Genomic DNA, 23284 nt, shown 5'->3' with positions numbered 1-23284 from the left:
TTGTACTTTGTAAACACTTTAAGTTTGAAGAGTTTCTTGAAGTGGATCATATTAGTACATTGTTTGATTGCTTTGCTTAATCCATTCCATAATTGAATTCCACATACTGATATACTAAGTGTTGTACGTGCATACAAATGTTTTAAATTACATTTCTCTCTAAGATTATATTTCTCCTCTTTTTTTGAGAAGAATTGTTGTATATTCCTGGGTAGCAGGTTATAGATTGCTTTGTGTATAATTTTAGCTACCGTAATTTCCGGACTATAAGCCGCACCTGACTATAAGCCGCACCAGCTAAATTTAGGGGAAAATACAGATTGCTCCATATATAAGCCGCACCCGACTATAAGCCGCAGGGTTTTGATGTGTAATTACCGTAGTATAAAGGGGTTCCTGCTACCACGGAGGGGATTGTCGGGACAGAGATGACTGTTTGGGAACGCAAAGCGTCCCATTTATTAACAATAAATCTTTCAATCATTCAATCAAACTTTCACATCTTTGACATGGCGAACAGCATTCGTGCAGAGTACAAATAATACAACGGTGCAAAGTAATACAAAGTGCTCGCCTGTACGTTATCAAAATAACCAGCCTACCGGTATATGAAAAGTCAGTCTTTAATCATTGTGTCATCATCTTCCTCCTGCGTACTAAAACCACCGAAATCCTCTTCGTCGGTGTCGGAGAAGAACAGGCCGTAAATAAGCCGCACCCTTGTATAAGCCGCAGGGACCAGAATGAGGGGAAAAAGTAGCGGCTTATAGTCCGGAAATTACGGTATTTGCAAATTCACTATGTCGTGGAGTTTCAGTATCTTTGATTCAATAAATAAAGGATTTGTATGTTCTATATATCCAACATTATGTATTATTCTAACTGATCTTTTTTGTAACACAGTTAATGAATGAAGTGTACTTTTGTAATTATTTCCCCATATGTCTGCACAGTAGCTCAGATATGGTAACACTAGTAAGCAGTAGAGAATATAAAGTAATTTTTGGTCTAGAACATGTTTTGCTTTATTCATTATTGACGTGTTTCTTGCTACTTTATGTTGTATATTTTTTACGTGAGATTTCCAGTTCAATTTATCATCAATCATTATACCTAGAAATTTGGTTTCATTTACTCTTTCAATTTCTTGGCTATAATGTCGCTAGCTTAATGCGAACGTATAATAGACCAGCTCATTGACAGGTTAATGAAAATTAGCTGGCCCAATCGCAGTGCACCTATATAGACAAACTATCATTCACACTCACATTCATACAATTTACAGTCTCCAATGAACTTAACATGCATATTTTTGGAATGTGGGAGGAAGCCGGAGTACCCGGAGAAAACCAACACACGTATGGGGGTTCTCCCACATAGATGTCTAAACGGAAGTTCGAAGCAAGTTAAATATTACTGTCAATAGTAATATCAAAATTAGGGTAGTTTTCATAGGCTTGAACAAGAAATGCATTAAATAACTTAAAATGCCTTTCTTTTGAATTATTTTCCCTTCCTTACTTTTGCCAAGTGCCAAGTATGTTCCAGGGTTGTTCTGGTGTGCGGCCAGCTGTCGCACTTATGCTGAAAGGCGATTCAGATGCAAGTTTTTCAACATAAAGTATAGAGCAACCTTAGGTACCTTTTACATTTGAATCTATCCATCCATCCATCCATTTTCTACCGCTTGTCCCATTTGGGGTGGCGGGGGTGCTGAAGCCTATCTCAGCTGCATTCGGGCAGAAGGCGGGGCACACCCTGGACAAGTCACCACCTCATCGCAGGGCCAACACAGATAGACAGACAACATTCACACTCACATTCACACACTAGGGCCAATTTAGTGTTGCCAATCAACTTATCCCCAGGTGCATGTCTTTGGAGGTGGGAGGAAGCCGGAATACCCGGAGGGAACCCACGCAGTCACGGGGAGAACATGCAAACTCCACACAGAAAGATCCCGAGCGCAGGATCGAACCCAGAATCTAAATATTACCAATTCTGGTACCTGGTAATCAATACCGGTTATTCTGTGTGTTTATGAGTTTATAAAAGTTAATTTGATAAATGATAACATCTCACTTTATTTGACATTTAACAGGGAGTTGATAATGATGATGTTCATTGGTTACATCTTGTTTTCTTCTGAGTCGCATTTGCAAGTATTATATAGTATACTATGCATGCAGTCGCAATTCCAATACATTAGATGGCAGCAATGTATAGGCTATTGTGTGTTGTCCAGTCAGGAAGTTGTTTATACTGTAAAGAGTTTGTATTGTACTTATTACATACCAGCTGTTTGATTGTAGCGTGCATCTTAGTTATAGTTTTCAACTTTGGAGGTGTTGAAATCTCAATGTAAAATCGCTAATGCTAATCAGTAGCATGTCTATAGCAAATCCATTGTAAATTGCAATCGAGCTAGCGCATTTTGGAAAGTGGACACTTAATGTACATTCCAATGATTTCTATCAGGTATACTTGCTTTGTTGGATTGGTCAATGCCTATAAAAGAACAGAATTTTGTACCCATCCTACCCGTAACATTAGTTTTTTTAGTTGAATCAACACAGAGTTTGGTACACAACTTTAGGAGGCTGACAAGCACATGTTCGTAAAAGTTTGTTGAAAAACATCGATTTTTGCACGGGCACATGGGATACTTAGCAACTAATTACCTATAAGTCATTTAACAGTTGTCTAATGATCATACATCGTTGAGGATATCTGCATTATGACTATGCTAGCATGTCCTCCAAACCATAGTAGTTTACATGACTGTTAATTGTTTCCTTCACCAAGAAACTACAATAAGAGCCTAAGATTACATAAAAATTACTTCTCCGATTTCTGTGAAACTTGTTGGAAGAAAGTGCAGACTGAAACCAGGAAGAACCCATTACAATTTGGTACAAAGGAAGGTTTGCCTTTCTCCAAATTCAAGCAAATGCCATTCAAGTACAGTATGTGTTTATTGTCCAAAGAACTGCTAGCATGGCCAAAGTTTGTTTGGGTTCACTGTGCTTTATGCCTCTGAACACACCACACAAGGTAGTATTCGGACTGTGGCTAAGTGCTACATCTCTCACTCCTTCTAACCCTCATCTTCACGTGTTCCCTCCTGCCCTTCCCGCAATCCCTCGGATCCAAGCGAACATCCTGTGTGTGTGTCAGAGCCCTTTGAACAAACATGTTGTATTTAATAGCTTGTTAAACCAAAAACCAAAAGCCATGTGAGAAGAAGCGTAACCAAGAGTGTTGCTTGTTTAGGTTGGCCTTCACCCAAGTTTCTCCACACTTTTTCGAGAAGCGATGTGTCACCAGAACACGCTTTACAGAGTCACCTTATGGTTATTAACTTTTGGACTCATTCCTGATCATCTGGAGAATGTCAAGCCAGTATACCAATATATCAGATATAATTTATTTCTTCTGTCTCTCTCTTGCTACTTCCATTTCAGCTTGTGACTGTCACCCTGTGGGAGCAGCGGGTAAGACATGTAACCAGACCACGGGCCAGTGCCCCTGCAAGGACGGCGTCACCGGCATCACCTGCAATCGCTGTGCCAAAGGCTACCAGCAGAGCCGCTCCCCCGTCGCCCCCTGCATCAGTAAGTGAATACACACTTTTAGCTATGCCCATATATTTTAGCTTGGAGCGCATTATGTAACCAAAGGCTACATAATATTCGTAGCGAAGAAAAAGCAGCATTAGCTCAAGTCACAGAGATTAGCAGGCATAATTTAAAGCACACGTCTCGAGTAGCCTCCAGTCACTTTGGGGCTTCTGACCGGGCCAAGCCAACCTACATGTTTTCTGCGGATTGTCTTGCCACAGAAAACAGTAATTTCATAGAGGACTGGGCGAAACATATGTGAGTACATGTGCCAAGCAGATGCAAAGTTGCGATAAAGTGAAATGCAATCAGTGCTGAGGGCTCTGCAGAGAAAAGTAAAGATATTTTCTTACAGCATAAAACTGTATGAGAAGCAAAGTTGTTAATACACGATTACAAAGTCCACCGTTCTTTCTCATCACGTGTCCTCTATGATGCAAAATGTACTCTTTAATGATATTATAACAGTAATATGTGTCTGGAGAGTCTGTTTAAAGTCATCAAACATGAAAAATATCTATCTTCTCCCTCCCTTGTTCAACAAGCACATAAAGGAAGTTCCTTGTACTTATGACACCATGAAGGACAAATACCCATTCCCCATGGACATGATACTGCCTCTGACCCACCCTTAGCTAGATGAGCCCACCCCATGCATATGCCCACCACTTCACACACGGCAGCTTTGAAGGAGGGTAAACATGGGCTTTGCTACACATAATGAGTTCCGCCGATTATCCATTGGTCAGCTACAGACTTGAGAGCTGTCGGATTATTTTGTTGTCTTCAGCATCTCTGCTAACCTGGCTTGATGTTGCTTTTAAAAGTGATATTACTGTAGTTCATGTAGATATGCGAGCACTTGTGTCCTCCCCAACTTGTAATGTTTTGTCGTTGTATCTAAAATATGGGACCTTTTAATAACTGAACTTTTAACAAACAGGAAAACCTTACTGTGTGGACTCTGGTCATACTTTTCCAAGCAATCCACCACATGGAAGTGTTGTTATTGAGCCAGAAATGTTTACATTACATTATTATTATAATTACAAAATTATTTTTTAAATTAATTGTTGTATACAGGTTCAGCTCCATATGTTAGCAGCCCACTTCATAGTTTACAAAGGATGACACAAGATGATAATTTTAGTATTTTGATGCAAAAGTTAAAAGTAACCATGGACATACTTCATGAAACGCTCCTCAAAATGTAAGTGGGATTTTAAAAGGGTCTGCTAAATGTTCTTTCCCAAAAAAAGTTAACCATATGGGGAACCATAAATATACAATTTCCCTGGAATAATCTAGTTGGTGTATTTTAATCCATGCAGTCATGCCTAGTAGTGAAGGGCAACTTCACACCAGACTGTGTACCAGACTGCCTGGACACAAACTCGCCAAAAGACGACCTTCGCCGAGGCAAAACCACACTGTGCTGCGACGTACGGTGCCACATGGTGCCGTGTTGTTTCTTGCGCTTGCAGCTCCGGAGCAGATGGCCGACGAGTGAAGAGAGAACGACTGCGGTCATGCATGGAAGACCCCAACCATTTTTGTGCCACTGAACCATCCGGGGACCCAAAAGAACTGTGTCTGTGTGTGTGTCAGATTCATTAGGATTAATGACAATTCATGCCTCATCTTTGCTCCTGTTGAGTCCCAAGACAGAAGACAAAGCTGTTAAGTAGCCAATTAGTCCGTTTTATCCCCTATTGCACTGATACTCTCATTGTGTGTCACAAGATGTGGCGCAGTCAAGCACCCCCTCCCTTCACGGCTCTGCAGTGTCCTTGTTTGTTGTCATTGGCAAAGGCAGCAGAGATTTCAGCCTTCCAAGACCTCCCGCCAACATCTCCCGCTGGCTTGCTTCAGAGCATCCAATCGCATCCAATCAAAAGCAGCCAGTTCCAGCACTCGCTGTGTTTGTGTCGTCGTTAGCGTTCAATTCGGAAAGTTGCACACAATTGGAAGAAGACCTGTATGGGTTCCACGAGGCACTTTTCGGCCTGAGCCAGCGGAGAAGCAAGAGAGCCTTAAGGGCTACATCCGTCTCAAGATGATCCAAACCATATTGCCACCTTGCCATATGTCCCTTTTCCTATCAAGCTTGTGCAAAAGTCAATTGAGAATGGGATGGAGTAGCAACACATACGGAGAGGCTACGTGACAGACAAAATGTTAGACAGATGTCAGTGTGACGCAGCACACTGCAGCCACGCATGTTGGTAAATTAGCTGACTGCACAAAAAGTGCATGACCTATTCTTTTGAAAATGTGCGTATTTCACATAAGAAACCATTAAATGTTAGTGCAAACCCGTATACAGGTGCAGATAAAGGGACTGACTTTTCAGTTGTTGCCATTGGCGTCACAAATTGAACTGTATTGAATTAATTTGAACCAGGAAGTAGCCCGACAAAGAATGAAAACATGTTTTAACTGTTCGACCCTACACTCTCGAATCAAGAATACTACATGCACATCTTCTTGCATCAATGTCGCTAAACTATGAAGTGGCCTGCTAACATATCAACAGTCAAACAGAAATAGGATTTTACCACACTTTTTTTTCAACCTTGGTGAAGGTTAAAAGCTCAAAGATACACAGGTCTCATAAGATGCCGCTATAATGATGCCAGATGGTTCAAGCATAGGCAGCATCATTGAAAGGTGAATGTTTCATCATGTTTCTTGTGTGTTTCAGAGATCCCCGTGGTCAACCCCACAGCTGTGGTGAGCAGCACAGAAGAACCAGCAGGTTGGTCTACTCTCTCACTGCACCCCCGCCCTCCAGAGGAACAAAAACATCTTTTTTTCATATTCCTGGGCTCCGTTTTGAAGGTGTGGAATAAATATTAATGGAGGGCGGGGCGCCTCTTTTTGAAGTCCCACAAAGAGCACGTTTTGGCACAGACACATTTTTCCTCCCCTTTTGTACTAAAATCCCGTAATCGTCGGCCAAGTTTCTTCGACCTCGAGTTTCGCAAAGCATCGACGAGGCCAGCCAACAGACAGCAGAGGTGATTGGTTACAGCGTACGTGGAAGATAAAATGGAATCAAACGTTTTTGGGTGTGAAAAGAGTTTTGGCAAGTGAGCGCGGAGGAAATTGGTTCAGTCTCACTCCCTCCAACGCCCCAATTCTCCGCTCAATTACCCTTATTTTCCCTTCTTGATTCATGGTGATTTGGAAAAGTTAATGATTTGATGGCGGTAGCTCCCAAAGCGGGAAGGCTTCTTTGTACTTCCACAAGGCCGCACCGTATCCTTGTACAGAAAGAAACACGATGGATCATGTTGCCATTGCAACAACAGTGGCAAAATTCCGTTCCAAAGCCAAACTATCACCATTGCAAAACATATGCTTGTTACACAAAAGTAATAAGAAGTTACCGTAAGTTATTTGTAAAAATAGTGCTGTGAAATTGTTTTGTCAGGGTTATTACACTTTTGAATGTGGATTAATCATAATTAATCTTATATCATTTCAATTAATTTACAAAAAGACCCCAATATTTGAACACCAATGCAATTTTATTGTCAGAATGTAGCAACAGTTTCCAAATGTTTTACTTGAATGCAGGTCATTTAGTTGATCAAAACTTGCTAGCAATTTTATCTAAAGTCTTGTCAACACCAGTCGGCGTCTCCTCACTCATCTTTGCGCTGACCTATGCAATGACCTGATCACTGACCGTATAACAACCCTCAGCCTTTTAGGTAACCATCTACGGTTAAGGTAAAGGAGCATGTGCACTCCATATAAATTGCGTGATTAATCTGAGTATAAACTGTACATGATTATTAATGCAATCATTTTTTGTGATTGTGTGATCTCTTTATTTTTGACAACCCTAAAAAAAATAGCAAAACGTGAATACTGAATGCCGAACACTGACCTGGCAATTTTCTGGCTTCGGATGTAGTATAGAACTGTAACATAGGCAGGACGGTGCCTCTGTGAAAGGAAATACAATGAAACCTCAATTTACAAACTTAATTGGTTCTTGAACATGGTTCGCAAATCGAAAAGTTTGTATGATAAAGCAGGGTTCCCTGTAAGAAACAATCTAAACATGAATAATTGTTTTTGGCCTCGACAAAAGTCACGATTTTAGTTAAAAAAAACTGCACACTTTAAAGACACTACAATGTATATACAGTATATACTCTTATCTATTAGCTCAAACTAGCAGTATGAGGCAGGCATGTGATTTTTCCGTCTAAAGTCGGAATTCCGTCTTTTTTAATCTCGGGGGGGAAAAAAATTATCTCCCGTTTTTCTGTTTTTTTTCCGACCCTAAATCAAGATTCGAGACGTAGTTTATATTACGCCGTAGTTGATTGGTCGATATGTTCCTTGTGACCAATCAGGACATCTGTTATGAATGATGACGTTAATAACGTCATCATTCATAATGGTTATTAGAGCCATTTTCCATATGTAAACGATGTCGGTTCTCGAGAGAAAGGACGCTTTACGAATAAAAGAAATTGATAAACATGTCAAAAATAAGTTTCGATGGGACTGGATGGAAAGGGAAATCACTGATACTGTTGGGAAGAAGGAAGTTATGACTTTGTTCGGTGATTTTATTCGGAAAATCGATCGTCCCGGAAAGGTTTTGTGCATATGGTGTCATGATAATATTGACTATGGATCACAAGGTTTCAAGGCTTTGGAAGTACATGCGAAACGCCAAAAACATATGAAACAACTTGAAGCAAGGAAAACGAACTTTTCACTAGCTGGTACTTTTGGATGTCAACCGAAAGTGAGCAAACCTTACGGACTTCATCCTTGTTTACATCGACAACTGCCGTAGACATCGAGAGGAAAGATCCACCCAAACAACCCACTTCAGTTGCAGACAGGGTTGTTAATAATGAGGTAAGCTAAAAAATATTTGCTTGCGAAATACGCATGTTTGTTTTAAATATTAACCAATTATTGCTTTGTGAAATATAAATGGGTTTTGCTAAAAATAAAAAGCCACGTGAAAATATATTATGAAATTACAGAAATTCAAAGAGTCGCATTATTGATTCCAGTTAACAATTTATTTGAAATAAATTTGCATATAATACTATTTTGTAATATTAAGTTCTTATGTAGTCTCTTGAAACTATTGTCAGTGGTGTAACAATCTTGAAGGTAAATATTTTCACACTTGTTTCATGCAATATGTCAGTGTCCTCACATTATTATTATTTCCTATTTTCAAATATGAGTAAACAATACTAAACATGTTTAATTATTTTCATAAATGTATATCCTATTTTGGCGAAAAGAATGAAATGTTTACATTTGGTATTTTGTTAAATAAATTTGAAAGGGAAGCTCATGTTAGGGCTCTCCGAGAAAGCTAATGTGCTAAACTGTACATAATAACACTGATCAATGTGACACCTGTGGATGTGAAATGAACACAAGATGTAAATATTAGTGACTAAATACTGTTGGGACTGAACCATATACAGTGATTCATTAGGATAATTGGGTTATGTATGTTCTATTAATTATGTTTTCATGTCTTTAAACACTAAAATATTTTCTTCAAATGGTGCTGTCTTTGTTAATTTTAGCATGTTAAATTGGTGAAAAACCAGGAGCTGGCTGGGGGCCTTCGTCCCCCAGACCCCCGGAAAAATGTTCAGTCTTTTTCATTGTGGTCAAATCACATGCCTGATGAGGAGATCCTTCATTAGTTTGTGTCTCTGTAGTGCCTTCTCCTAAAGGTCCGCTGTGGCACCTTTTTCGGTCTCATCACAATTAAAGACCTGCTGCGGGACAAAGCCCCCTTCGCTGATAACATCCTCGAACTAAAGGGGCCGCAAGCCGCAGTCTTAGCTAGCTAAAATGCTAGCTCAAATCGGTTGTCTAGCAACCGGACGCTATACAGCAAGACTGTGAGAGTTTGGACACATTTAAAGCGCTTCTGATCACACAAAGTGAACTCTAAGACAGGCTGACACAACTCTGACCGGCGTAAAGTACGACAATTGTGGAAATAAACATGTACGAAGTGCCGCGGAATGGCCGCGCGGATGTAAACAGGATGTGACGAATGAATTATTATTATAGAGGTTTATTTGAAATAGGGACAGATACAAAAACATAGACATCTGAAACAGTTATCCAATGTATGCATCATAGTGTTTGTAGCCAAAGCTAATTTACAACACTTGTCCCCAACAACAACAACAACACAGATCCAACGTCATTAAAATAGGAAAATAAAAAATAGAATGAGTCGATAATAATGATAATAGTAATAATACAGACAAAGTACAAACTAGATATAAGCCAATAATAATAATAATAACACAGACAAAGTGCAGACCAGATAAAAACCAATTAGTAAAAATGAGTGAAAACTAAAAATGGGAACATGATTGTTGCTCAACTAGCCATAATTTTGTTTGTTTTTTAAAAGTGACAAGTGCAGGTATACTTTTCAAAGTGTCCAAGTGTTGGAATGAATAAGGTGTTCATACGCCGAGACATGGATCGCACACAGATGCATATTTGGCGCGATGTAGACGCTCATAAACAGAAAAGGATGCAAATAGAGACGTTCGTAAATTGAAGGTCTACTGTAGTAGGACAAGGGTGTGTTGAAGTAATAGTTGCTATATACTGTATCTGACAGGTATTATGCGCCACACCGTATGCTGGCGCTGTTAGGCATCTTAAAATCTAAATTCCAGGATGCTTTGTTGCATGGTCTGTATCTGTGTGTAAAAGCATCTCATTTTATATCACTTCTTATTTTAATACCCTTTGTTGGAATAGTGTTAGCAAGCAAAAAAAATTCAGTGTTTGTGTGGGAAAATGCTAAAAACCTCATCCCCAATTCTCCTCAGTCACCAAAACAATATCCGTGTCTTTCTCTCTCTTTAACTTGACCATCCAAAAAAAACGGTGTTTGTGTGGAAGGGGCGGAGGATGCAATTTGTCCTTGTCATAGCATCCAAAGGCTTTAGGAAGCCCCTCAGCCAATGTTGCGTGTTTTTACTCGGTTACTCTTCTGGGTCAGTGGGCGATTTTTTTTTTTCCTCTCTTTTCCGAGAGCTTTTCCAGGTGAAAAGTGGATCCTCATGGGAAAACGCACTCTCGCTTTTCCTCCCCTGCCAACATTTCACCGCCAATTCCGCGGGCCCAACCGCAGTATACCTCACATTATACAAGGAACGCACACATATTTGGCGTGGCTTTAATGAAATCCATGCACATCTCATACAAATGCATGCCTGTCACACTTGCATGCACACGCTCATGATAATGAGCTGCATATGAAACCGCACGCTCACCTGTATTAAAAAGATCTTTTACAAAGCTAGAATTTTTAACCCTTTGGAGATCATTTAAAGTCATTGACACAATTGTCTATAACGACAAAAAATGTAAGCTTCCTAAAAACTGCTGTCAATTATTATGTATTCATATTTTTTTACACTTTAAATGAGTCAGTCTTGCAAAAATACTTGACCCTGAAATAATAATTATATTTAGTTTGGGTTTTTTTAGTCATTCAAAAATGTGTTTGTTTACATAGCTTCCGTTATTTAATTTTTGTTTTTTTGGAGGGTGGGGGGTAAGAAATAGTTTATATAAAATGCATTACAATATTTTGTTTTTACATTTAATGTTTGTCCTCAAAATTGTACAGACAATACCTCATAACATTGCAAATGTATTAAAAATTAACAACTAAAAAAAATAACATGTACATAAGTATTCACAGCCTTTGCTTGATACTTTGTTGATGCACCTTCGGCAGTAATTACAACCTCGAGTCTTTTTGACTACAATGCCACAAGCTTGGCACACCTGTCTTTGGGCAGTTTCACTCCTTCCTCTGTGCAGCACCTCTCAAACTCCATCAGGTTGGATGAAAAGGTTGGTTTTCATCCAGGATGTCTCTATACATAGCTGCATTCATCTTTCCCTCTATCCTGTCTAGTCTCCCAGTTACTGCCGCTAAAAAAACATCCCCACGGCATGATGCTGCCACCACCATGCTTTACTGTAAGGATGATATTGACCTGGGGATGAGTGGTGCCTTGTTTCCTCCAAACATTCACGTCAAAAAGTTCAATCTTTGTCTCATCAGACAAGATAATTTTTTTTGTCATGATCTCAGAGTCTTCCAGGTGCATGTTGGCAAACTTTTTACGAGGAAATTGCTTCTATCTGGCCACTAAACTATTCAGGCCTGATTGGTGGATTGCTGCAGAGACGGTTGTCCTTCTGGAAAGTTCTCCTCTCCACAAAGGAATGCTGTAACTGACAAAGTGACTATCGGGTTCTTGGTCACCTCCCTGACTGGACTTAGAGGAATGCAGCAATGTACAGACACATCCTGGATGAAAACCAACACTTCCCATCCAACCTGATGGAGCGTGAGCGGTGCTGCAAAGAGGAATGGGTGAAACCGCCCAAAGATAGGTGTGCCAAACTTGTGGCATCGTAGTCATATTCAGACTTGAGGCTGTAATTGCTGCCAAAGGTGCACCAACAAAGTATTGAACAAAGGCTGTGAATACTTACAGTATGTACATGTGATATTTTAGTTTGAGTAAATTTAGAAAAATAGCAAAAAAAAAGAAAACCTTGTCACATTGTCATTATGGGGTATTGTGTGTAGAATTTTGAGGACAAAAATGAATTTATTCCATTTTGAAATTGGGCTTCTGGATGCACTGTATCATTAATATAACTTATAATTTCCATCACCACCAATTAGTTTATTATTATTATTATTAGGCCCTGGGACATTGATTTTCAAAATTGTATTTTCTTCAGCAGTGTCTGATTTAAAAGAAGAATTTACGCTTGGCGTCTTAATAAAAAAAAAAAATGTTAGCTTCTCCAAAACTGCTGTAAAAATCTGCAAATACTATTTCCACTTTAAATAAGTAAATCTTTGAAAACTACTTCACTTTGCAATATAGATATTAAGAATGGTTTATATTTGGTGAAATGTAGCCCTTTAAAAGGGATTATGTCTACATAGTTCCACTGTATTATTGGAAAAAAAGTAAAGCAGAACATTTTTATTGTTTCATTTTGGCACACACACCATTAAGCCTCAGAAATAAAGACACACACTTATTTTAGTAACTACAAATTATGGCAGAAAACAGTAAATTGTGATACATTTTCCTGCATGCTTTGAACGGGCAAAAGTGGGATCATCTAGTGCAGTGGTCCCCAACCACCGGGCCGCGGCCCAGTACCGGTCCGTGGATCGATTGGTTGGCACAAGAAATATATTTTTTTTAATTTTTATTATATCAACATAAAAAACACAAGACACACTTACAATTAGTGCACCAACCCAAAAAACCTCCCTCCCCCATTTACACTCATTCACACTCATTCGCACAAAAGGGTTGTTTCTTTCTGTTATTAATATTTGTGGTTCCTACATTATATATCAATATAGATCAATACAGTCTGCAGGGATACAGTCCGTTAGCACACATGATTGTATTTTTTTATGACAAATCCCCCCCCCGGTCCGTGGGAGAAATTTTGAAGCGTTGACCGGTCCGCAGTTACAAAAAGGTTGGGGACCACTGATCTAGTGGACAAAGATAGAAATTAAAAATACAACGTAAGTATTCCAAATTAAAATTTTTACGTACAGTCGGATTGATTTATGTTTTGAGACAGAGGGAACTTTGTGCGTGTAGCTAATTGCCACGTTAAGGAACAAAGATGAGAATCCTAAACACTTTAAAAAGTAATTACGTCTGAAAAATTCCACCTGTGACGCAAACTTTTGGAAATATGAAAATGTATGAGATTGATTGATTCTCTACAGTCTTAGCAGGTCTTGTCTACCCTTTCCTGTCTGTGCTCTCTGTGCCTTATAAAATCTCCTGATACACAGCCAAACATCCTGGACATTTTTATTGCTTTCTTGGCCTTTTCTTCTTCCTAAACTCCTTCATTTGCCGCATCCGTCTTCTCCTCCCATGCAACTCGTGAAGGTCATTTTCTTCTCGTAGCCATTCGGGCATTTTGTGTGCGGCCACTTTTGATTGATTTACTTTGGTAGCCGACGTGACTGGCGGGTTTTCCTTGAGAAAGCACTGCGACCACAAAGAATCCCGGTGCAGTTTAGCAGCATGTGTTTTTTCTGTCTCTGATGCTCGTATACATTCCTAGCAGGCAGCAAGGTCAGCTTTCCGTGTCCCCTTAAGACGCCTGACTTCAAACATGGAAAATGCTTTTATTATTCCCTTTTTATGTTTGTGCTCCATTACTGCCAGGGAGCTTTTCCATGATAGTGCTCATCTGTTTTCATACTTATGATCAGGCAGAACTTGTGATAAAAAGCTAACAATTCAGCTCGCTAAGAAGATAATTTCCCTCCATTTCCATTGTAGATTTACGAGCAGGCTGACTGAGTTAAAGATGTATCTGGCCAACGTGTGGTCTCAGGCTTGACGCCGCCAGCCAAGAGCCCACTCGCACCATCCAAGCATGACCCGCTTCTACCTCGCCTCTGTTTTTTGTCAACGCGCATAAAAACATGTCAGACTTAACACTTTGAGTCCTCTGCGATGTTTCACCTGCCTCGAACAGCACTGCTGGTTGTGTTCGCGTGGGAATGTCAAAATGTTTTTGTTTTTTACACACAACATAGGCAGCCTCATCCTCCTCCGTGTAATTCAATATGTGCTCTTTAAATAAGTTTGCAAATGAAATGCTGGCCGTTCGGTAACAAGACATAAGCAGAAACAGATTATAGATATTGTCAACCACTGAAATTCCAAACAATCGCTGCAGGGTTGTTGTTTTTTTGCATGACTTGCCCAAAAATTATTAGTCTCATCCTTGTCCAACAAGTTCATGAGAATATGCCCTTTGGTTATGTGGGTTACACGATGCATTCAGGGACGCTGGTCTATTTCAAAACATTTAAGTTTTTTCCCATAGCAGAGTAAGAATAAACAATTTTTTTTGTTGCAGAGTCAAACTGTTGTCAATTTGTGTGTAACCTTTAACATTCCTAAGTCGTCAAAGTGTAAGAATAAGTAAACAAGTTAACTATAATACAAACTAGGGATGTCCGATCTTATACAACATACACCTTCTTTTTTCCATAGACACCATTATCTGACATTAATAATGACAAATTATTTATTTATATAATAAATCATGTATAAATTACTGTATATTGAGGAATACAGTAGAAAACAGTAAAAGGTGTTACATTTTGCTGCATGCTTTAATTGGGAAAACATAGCCCCATCTGGGGGACAAATACTGTATAAAGATCGGCACAATAGAAAGCCAGTAGTCCTAATTGAAATCGTAATATGGGGTTGTCCAGATCCTATATTGCTATGGGATATCAGTCCGATATACAAACCCCATTTCCATATGAGTTGGGAAATTGTGTTAGATGTAAATATAAATGGAATACAATGATTTGCAAATCCTTTTCAACCCATATTCAATTGGATGCACTACAAAGACAAGATATTTGATGTTCAAACTCATAAACTTTATTTTTTTTTGCAAATAATAATTAACTTAGAATTTCATGGCTGCAACATGTGCCAAAGTAGTTGGGAAAGTCACGGGCTTAGCTGCTTACGTGCATTGATTTCTCCAGATTCTCTGAACCCTTTGATGATATTACAGACCGTAGATGGTGAAATCCCTAAATTCCTTGCAATAGCTGGTTGAGAAAGGTTTTTCTTAAACTGTTTAACAATTTTCTCACAAATTTGTTGACAAAGTGGTGACCCTCGCCCCATCCTTGTTTGTGAATGACTGAGCATTTCATGGAATCTACTTTTATACCCAATCATGGCACCCACCTGTTCCCAATTTGCCTGTTCACCTGTGGGATGTTCCAAATAAGTGTTTGATGAGTATTTGTCAACTTTATCAGTGTTTATTGCCACTTTTCCCAACTTCTTTGTCACGTGTTGCTGGCATCAAATTCTAAAGTTAATGATTATTTGCAAAAAAAAAAAATGTTTATCAGTTTGAACATCAAATATGTTGTCTTTGTAGCATATTCAACTGAATATGGGTTGAAAATGATTTGCAAATCATTGTATTCCGTTTATATTTACATCTAACACAATTTCCCAACTCATATGGAAATGGGGTTCGTATATATATCGGATATATAGATATACTGTATCAACAAAAAAAATTGAAATAATTGGATTATATCGGCTAAAATCTCCGATATAAGCGCTTCAATACAAGCAGTCCTGCAGTTGTGCAAAGCTGGACAGCCAATTAACATCTAAATGTCCTCCAAAAAGCACACAAGGCTGGTCTTTCTTGTACTTTAGTGAAGTAATTTACAAACGGTAAACATGCTAGGCTAGAAGCTACTAGGAGCGAGCAGCTACACAACAGCTAAGCACACAATAGGACAAAGGCTAGACATACTGTATAATTGACCTTAATTGAACAATATTGCAATATTACATGCCATTTGTCAATATAAACAAGTATCAAATAATTGTTGTTTTAGCCTTTCAGTTTGTTTGTTTTTTAAATATCGATTTTTAAAAGAGGTTTTTTATGCCATTCCCGTGCTTACTCACTCATATTTTAGCAACCAAGAGGAGCTTTTGTAATCTGTGACAGGTTTTGTTTTATTCAAATTTGTATACCAAATAACATACTGCTAGAATCGGTTTGAATCAAAAATTATGTTGAATCAAGAATCGATTCTTAGTCGAATCAAGGCTGCAATATCCGTATCGTACCGGGAGTGAAAAAATGTTGACACCCTTAATAACAAAATATCGTTAAAGGGGAACTGCACTTTTTGGGGAATTTTGCCTATCACTCACAATCATTGTGAGAGACAAAAAGACAAAAGATTTTTGTTGTTTTTGCATTCTAATATACAAAAATTGGCTCATTCTAGGTGGCTAGCAATGCAGCTAATGGGATGAATCAGTTCTACCTTTAAATCACTTAAAACATACATTAAAAAAATGTTAACAATACTTCATTTACATTCCATAACCTTTATAATAACCAAGCTGTAGCGACATTATTGTAAGAGCAAACACTGAGAAACTCTTTTTCTAGCGTACTAAGGCATTGGCCTGCTTCGGTATTAGCCGTAAAAGCTAACTACGGCAAGAGATAAGCTAGCTTCTACACAAAACTCATTTGATTTTCTCGTGCACAACACTGCGATACAACACACATTTTTGCTGACTGAAAAACATGAGCAATCATATTACAGTATCTGTAAATTATTAGTACACATTTCATCTTTTGTTTGTACACAGCTAGCCAGACAGCGTATGTACTGTAGTTATAATACCACGCGTGTATCACGGTCGATATCAAATTGACTCACTCGATGGACAGTTGTTAGTCTGGTCCAGCTGGCCGGGCACGTTTCTTGTTGATTTTGGGCAAGCAATCCATTTATGTCGAAATAGCTTGGCTTCAAGTTCCATATTTATAGCGTAAAAATCGCTTTGATCTAACTCTCTCGGCTTCAGTCTGCTCCAACGTCTCAATCTTTGTGTTCGCTTCCATGAGCAGCAATATATTTGGCTTCAAAGGAATAAGGTTATAAATCCTCATTTGTCCAAAAATTGTCGTCTTCGTCGTCTGCCATGATTAGAACACACACCCGTGTTTGATTCCCGAAGTAGGAACAAACATTTGTTGCCAGAAGTCAGACGTGCGCTGCTAGGGAAACAGAAATCAATGCGCGAAAGAAATCAGTCCCGGAAATTAATAAAATGATCAAAATACGGTAAATATTGTACCGTATTTTCCGCACTATAAGGCGCACCTAAAAACCTCCAATTTTGTCAAAAGCTGACAGTGCGCCTTATAATCCGGTGCGCCTTATAATCCGGTTCGCCTTATATATGGACCAATATTGAGCCTCCAACAGGTAAAAGTTTCAATCAATCAATCAATCGCAAGTACGGTAAGCAGCCGCCGACTTCATTTTCCCCCGTCTTAATTTTCCCCCGTACAAGAAGAAGTTCTTCTTCTACGGTAAGCAGCCGCCCCCGTAGAAGAAGAAGCGTGCGGTGCATGCTGGGATATATGACTACGCTAGGCGTGCCGTTTCATTTCCATTCATTTGTTTATGTAAAGACCCCAAAATGGCTCCTATTAAGAGACACGCTTACGAGTTTAAACTTAGGACGATCAGTCACGCAGTAGAACACGGGAATAGAGCAGCAACGAGAGAATTTAACATTGTCACTGAACTGCTAGACAACAGCAGCAACACTGACTCGATTAATGACGACTCCAACTGTTTAATTCGGACACTGAAGAAGAAGAATTTGAGGGATTCGTGGATGAGGAATAACTTCATAAAGTGAGCTTTACATGTTTATTTTGTGTGTTGTGTTGTGTGACATTAACGTTTGAGCAACGTTGAGTTATTGATATATTGTTATTGCTCTGCACTAACGTTTGATTTACCGTAACAGTATCACTGTTTTTTACGTGTTTATTGAATCAGGGAAAAGTGCCCCTCCACTATGTGATATAAATGTTGCACTACATGTTATACCTTGCTGTTGTTAAAAGATAAACAGAACACCACGTCACTGACTTTACCTCGGGGAAAATAATAAAACAGCTGTTCATTTTGGGAGTGAACAGAGTTGTCAGAACGCTGGTTTGTAATCTATTAATAATGTTTGACTGACCTATCTGACTGTTTTGTTGACATTCCCTTTAGCGCAGCTCCATCTAATGCATGCATAACGTAACCCCAGCCTCTACTGTAGCGTCTATCCTATGCGCCTTATAATGCGGTGCGCCTTATATATGAACAAAGTTTTAAAATATGCCATTCATTGAAGGTGCGCCTTATAATCCGGTGCGCCTTATAGTGCGGAAAATACAGTACATATTAAATATTGTTATGAACGTGTCTGTTACTACTTTATATATAGACCTGCAGTGTGTGTATAAAATGTTGATGGCGGGTTTTGAAGTTGTTTTAGAAGCTTTGAAGGCTACAACCGTGACATCTTTCAAGCGTTTTTTCATCATCTTTAAAATCGTAAAAAAAAATTAAAATTAAAATTACAAAAAAGACGTGTGTTCTTATCTCTTATAATGATTGTGAACAATTGGCAATATTTTAAATGAGTGCAGTTTCCCTTTAAGCCTTTGATGCTCATTTAACTGAGATCTGGTGTGATATTTTGGGTTACAAACTCCAAAATGTTGAGTGTTTTACAACAATTTTTGAATCATACAAACTCAAAGGTTTTTCAACTTTTCAGGCATAATCCAGGCAATACCTTGTTTCATATATTTATTGCAAAAAACAACAACAAAAAACGTTACAGATATAGCCTGCTATCTTATTTTTCTGCCGATATTGACTAATATCATAAACTGAGGTAAATGTATTCTTGTTTTTACAGACTGTGAGTCGTACTGCAAACCAGTGAAGGGCAACCTGAAGATCAACATGAAGAAGTACTGCAAAAAGGATTATGGTAAGTGTTTTTATTATTAACAATATACAAAACCCAAAACCAGTGAAGTTGGCACGTTGTGTTAATTGTAAATAAAAACAAAATACAATGATTCGCAAATCCCTTTCAAGCTATATTCAATTGAATAGACTGCAAAGACAAGATACTTAACGATCGAACTGGAAAACGTTATTTTTTTTCAAATATTAGCTCATTTGGAATTTGATGCCTGCAACATGTTTCAAAAAAGCTAGCACAAGTGACAAAAAAGCCTGAGAAAGTTGAGGAATGCTCATCAAACACTTATTTGGAACATCCCACAGGGGAACAGGTGGGTGCCATGATTCGGTATAAAAGCAGCTTCCATGAACTGCTCAGTCATTCACAAACAAGGATGGGGCGAGGGTCACCACTTTGTGAACAAATGCGTGAGCAAATTGTTTAAAAACAACATTTCTCAACGAGCTATTTCAAGGAATTTAGGGATTTCACCATCTACGGTCCGTAATATCATCAAAAGGTTCAGAGAATCTGGAGAAATCACTGCATGGAAGCAGCAAAGCTGAAACCAACAATGAATGCTAGTGAACTTCGATCCCTCAGGCGGTACTGCATCAAAAACTGACATCAGTGTGTAAAGGATGTCACCACATGGGCTCAGGAAGACTTCAGAAAACCACTGTCGGTAACTACAGTTTGTCGCTACATCTGTAAGTGCAAGTTAAAACTCTACTATGCAAAGCGAAAGCCATTTTTTCAACAACATATGTTGCCATCCAAGCAACGTCTTTTTCATGGACGCCCCTGCTTACTTCAGCAAGACAATGCCAAGCCACGTGTTAACAACAGCGTGGCTTCATAGTAAAAGAGTGCGGGCACTAGACTGGCCTGCCTGTAGTCCAGACCTGTCTCCCATTGAAAATGTGTGGTGCATTATGAAGCCTAAAATACCACAACGAAGACCCCCGGACTGTTGAACAACTTAAGTTGTACATCAAGCAAGAATGAGAAAGAATTCCACCTGAAAAGCTTCAAAAATTGGTCTCTTCAGTTCCCAAACGTTTACTGAGTGTTGTTAAAAGGAAAGGCCATGTAACACAGTGGTAAAAATGCCCCTGTGCCAACTTTTTCGCAATGTGTTGCTGTCTGTAAATTCAAAATTAATGATTATTTGCAAAAAAAAAAGAAGTTTCTCAGTTCGAACATTAAATATCTTGTCTTTGCAGTCTATTCAATTGAATAAAAGTTGAAAAGGATTTACAAATCATTGTATTCTGTTTTTATTTACGATTTACACAACGTGCCAACTTCACTGGTTTTGGGTTTTGTAGAAGTATGCATGTGGGTTGGCTGACATGTCTTCCTGCATGTCCTCAGCGGTCCAAGTCAACGTGCTGGACATGGAGACGGTCGGCGACTGGGCCAAGTTTTCGGTCAACGTCATGTCGGTGTACAAGAGCCGCGGCGAGCCCCTGAAGCGCGGGGACAACATCTTGTGGGTGCACATGAAGGACCTGGCCTGCAAGTGTCCCAAGATCCAGATGAGCAAGCGCTTCCTGGTCATGGGCGGCAGCGACGGCCCGGGGACGGGTACGGGAGGGGCGGGGCCCGGAGTGGGGCCGGGCGGGGGGACCTCCAACCCCGGGACGGAACGGGTGGGTCTCCTGGCCGATAAGAACAGCCTGGTGATCCAGTGGAGGGACGTTTGGACGAGACGACTGAGGAAGTTCCAGCGCAAGGAGAAGAAGGGGAAATGCGGCAAAGCATGATGGGGCCCCCCGACCCCGCCGCTTTTTTTGTTGTTGTTTTCCATCACGGGACCGCCGCACATTACCAAGACTGCATGTACCCTACAGTACCTGTTTAAGGACCACATTTTGTGTATATTGTATAATTATTGTCTTTTTCTATTTGTCTTTCCTGTCCTATTGGTTTGCCTTAAAAAGGGACCATTAAAAAGGGTACCAAGTGGAGACACAAGCAGATCTTGCCTTTGGAACCATCCGCTCCGTTTACGACCCGCCCAGTTCTTCAGAAAGGATTTTGAGACGAACCAGAACTCCAGTCCTGACGGCGGGATCTCCGCCATTTTTAAAAAAACATTTTTTTTAAACCACTTGAGAAATGTTTATTTGCTGCTCATTTTTTGTGACGGAGGATTAGCAGGAACCGTTGACTCTACTCTTGTCTCAGCTGGGAATTTTCCACAACAAACTGCTGCTGCCTCCATGCTGGACTCATGCAAGCTCTTCTTCTTTCTCTCCTCCGGATGATTCCCCGTGTCATGTCCTAGACGCAACTAAACAACCGGACTATTTAGACTGGAAAGTTTTTCGGCGAGTGTTCTGTATTATGACATGGCGGTATCACGTTTCATCCCTCGTGTGCTTTCTGTTTGCATGCTTGCGGTTAGCGCCGCAACCCTCAAGACGTATCTCGCCCTCTCATCCTTTGCCAAATGACCATAGTCGGGGGTTTCAATGTGATTAAGACGACTATGGAAGTCAAGGCTCTCAAGATAAACACAGATTGGAGGGGTAGCCGGCGTCCAGCTAGCGAGCGCGCTGACAGCCACGTCATGCGCGTTAGCGGCTGTTTGGCTGCGAGTTTGGTTTGTCCTTTCTCCAAGAGTGTCTCTCCCAAGCCAAGAACCCAGCCCCGCACCCCCCCTCATGTTGTGTATGGAGTGTTTTAGATATGTGACAGGTCTTTCAAGAATGTATGTCCGACTGTGAAGAACTCACTCAAATGTGTGGATTGTGTGAGTTAGCCCTAAGAATGTCCATGTCACGCCTCCAGAAATAACCCCAACCAAAATACATTTGGAGCAACAACCGATGCTTTGACAGCATCTACTACTGTGGAACCTCCCAAGCCGAGGTGTTCTCTTTCCAAATCAATGTTTCCCAATAGGACATAATGTACAGTGCATTGGAAAACTACAAAAATATAGTAAAATGGACAGAAGACTGGCCAATAATGGAGAGGGAACTGGAAATGGTCTGTTGCAAGTAGGGATGGGTACATCATTTGGTACTTTAATGAGTACTCGCCGAATTTTGTTGGTACTACCGGGTATCGATTTAAAGCTGAGAGAAAACGCTTAAATGTACAGTAAGTCAACACTTTTCAAAATGTGCTAGCTCAATGCTAATTAATATGGGATTTGTTGCAGACATGCTACAGATTAGCATTAGAGATTTTACATGGCGATTTCTTTTTTTGCATTTAATTTTTGACATCCAGCGTCAGACAGTCTTATCCATTACATCATATTTACATACAACATATATCTGTTGTCTGCTCTAAATGTCAAAATATGTTTTTGTTTATATCCCAACGATGCCCCCACCCCCTCAAAAGAAAAACAGCAAGAAAACAAAATAATATTTACAGATAAATCAATTAAATAAAGAAAAAATAAATAATAATAATAGTAATAATAAATTAACAATAATAATCAGAAATAAAATTAAAAAAATACAAGCAGATAATAGATAGTATTTTTTTTTTTTTTAAAGGGATGGGTATATAATTTGGTACTTTAATGAGTACTGGCCGAATTTTGTTGGTACTACCGGGTATCGATTTAAAGCTGCAAGTATGCTTTATAGAAAACGCTTAAACGTACAGTAAGGCTACACTTTTCAAAATGTGCTAGCTCAATGCTAATTAATATGGGATTTGCTGTAGACATGCTACAGATTAGCATTAGAGATTTTACATGGCGATTTCTTTTTTTTTTCATTTAATTTTTGACATCCAACGTCAGACATTCCTATCCATTACATCATATTTACATACATCATATATCTGTTGTCTGCCCTAAATATCAAAATATGTTTTTGTTTATATCCCAACGACGCCAGCCCCCCCCTCCCAAAAGAAACAGCAAGAACAAAATATATATATATATATATATATATATATATATATATATATATATATATATATATATATATATATATATATATATATATATATATATATATATATATATATATATATATATATATATATTTACAGATAAATCAATTAAATAAAGAAAAAATAAATTAACAATTTTAATAATCAGAAATAAAATATAAAAAAATATAAGCAGATAGTAGATAGTATTTTTTTTTTTTAAAGGGATGGGTACATAATTTGGTACTTTAATGAGTACTCGCCAAATTTTGTTGTTACTACCGG

The 23284-nt window shown here is 39.1% G+C and overlaps 1 protein-coding gene across 1 annotated transcript in view; it reads left to right on the top strand.

Moving 5' to 3' along the window:
* LOC133651396 (netrin-3-like) overlaps positions 1–22910 on the top strand; it is a 33215-nt gene extending 10305 nt beyond the window's left edge. The window contains exons 3-6 of the mRNA XM_062049337.1: positions 3465–3614; positions 6325–6378; positions 19040–19114; positions 20471–22910. Coding sequence (XP_061905321.1) covers positions 3465–3614; positions 6325–6378; positions 19040–19114; positions 20471–20862 — 671 coding nt within the window. The 3' untranslated portion in view covers positions 20863–22910. The remainder of the gene's footprint in view (positions 1–3464; positions 3615–6324; positions 6379–19039; positions 19115–20470) is intronic.
* Positions 22911–23284: the final 374 nt, after the last annotated feature.

This window comes from Entelurus aequoreus, linkage group LG06, assembly GCF_033978785.1.
Source record: "Entelurus aequoreus isolate RoL-2023_Sb linkage group LG06, RoL_Eaeq_v1.1, whole genome shotgun sequence".
In the NCBI taxonomy this organism is placed as follows: Eukaryota; Metazoa; Chordata; class Actinopteri; order Syngnathiformes; family Syngnathidae; genus Entelurus; species Entelurus aequoreus.
The sequence above is the reverse complement of the archived record's forward strand: the minus strand, read 5'-3'. Positions and strand labels throughout refer to the sequence as shown.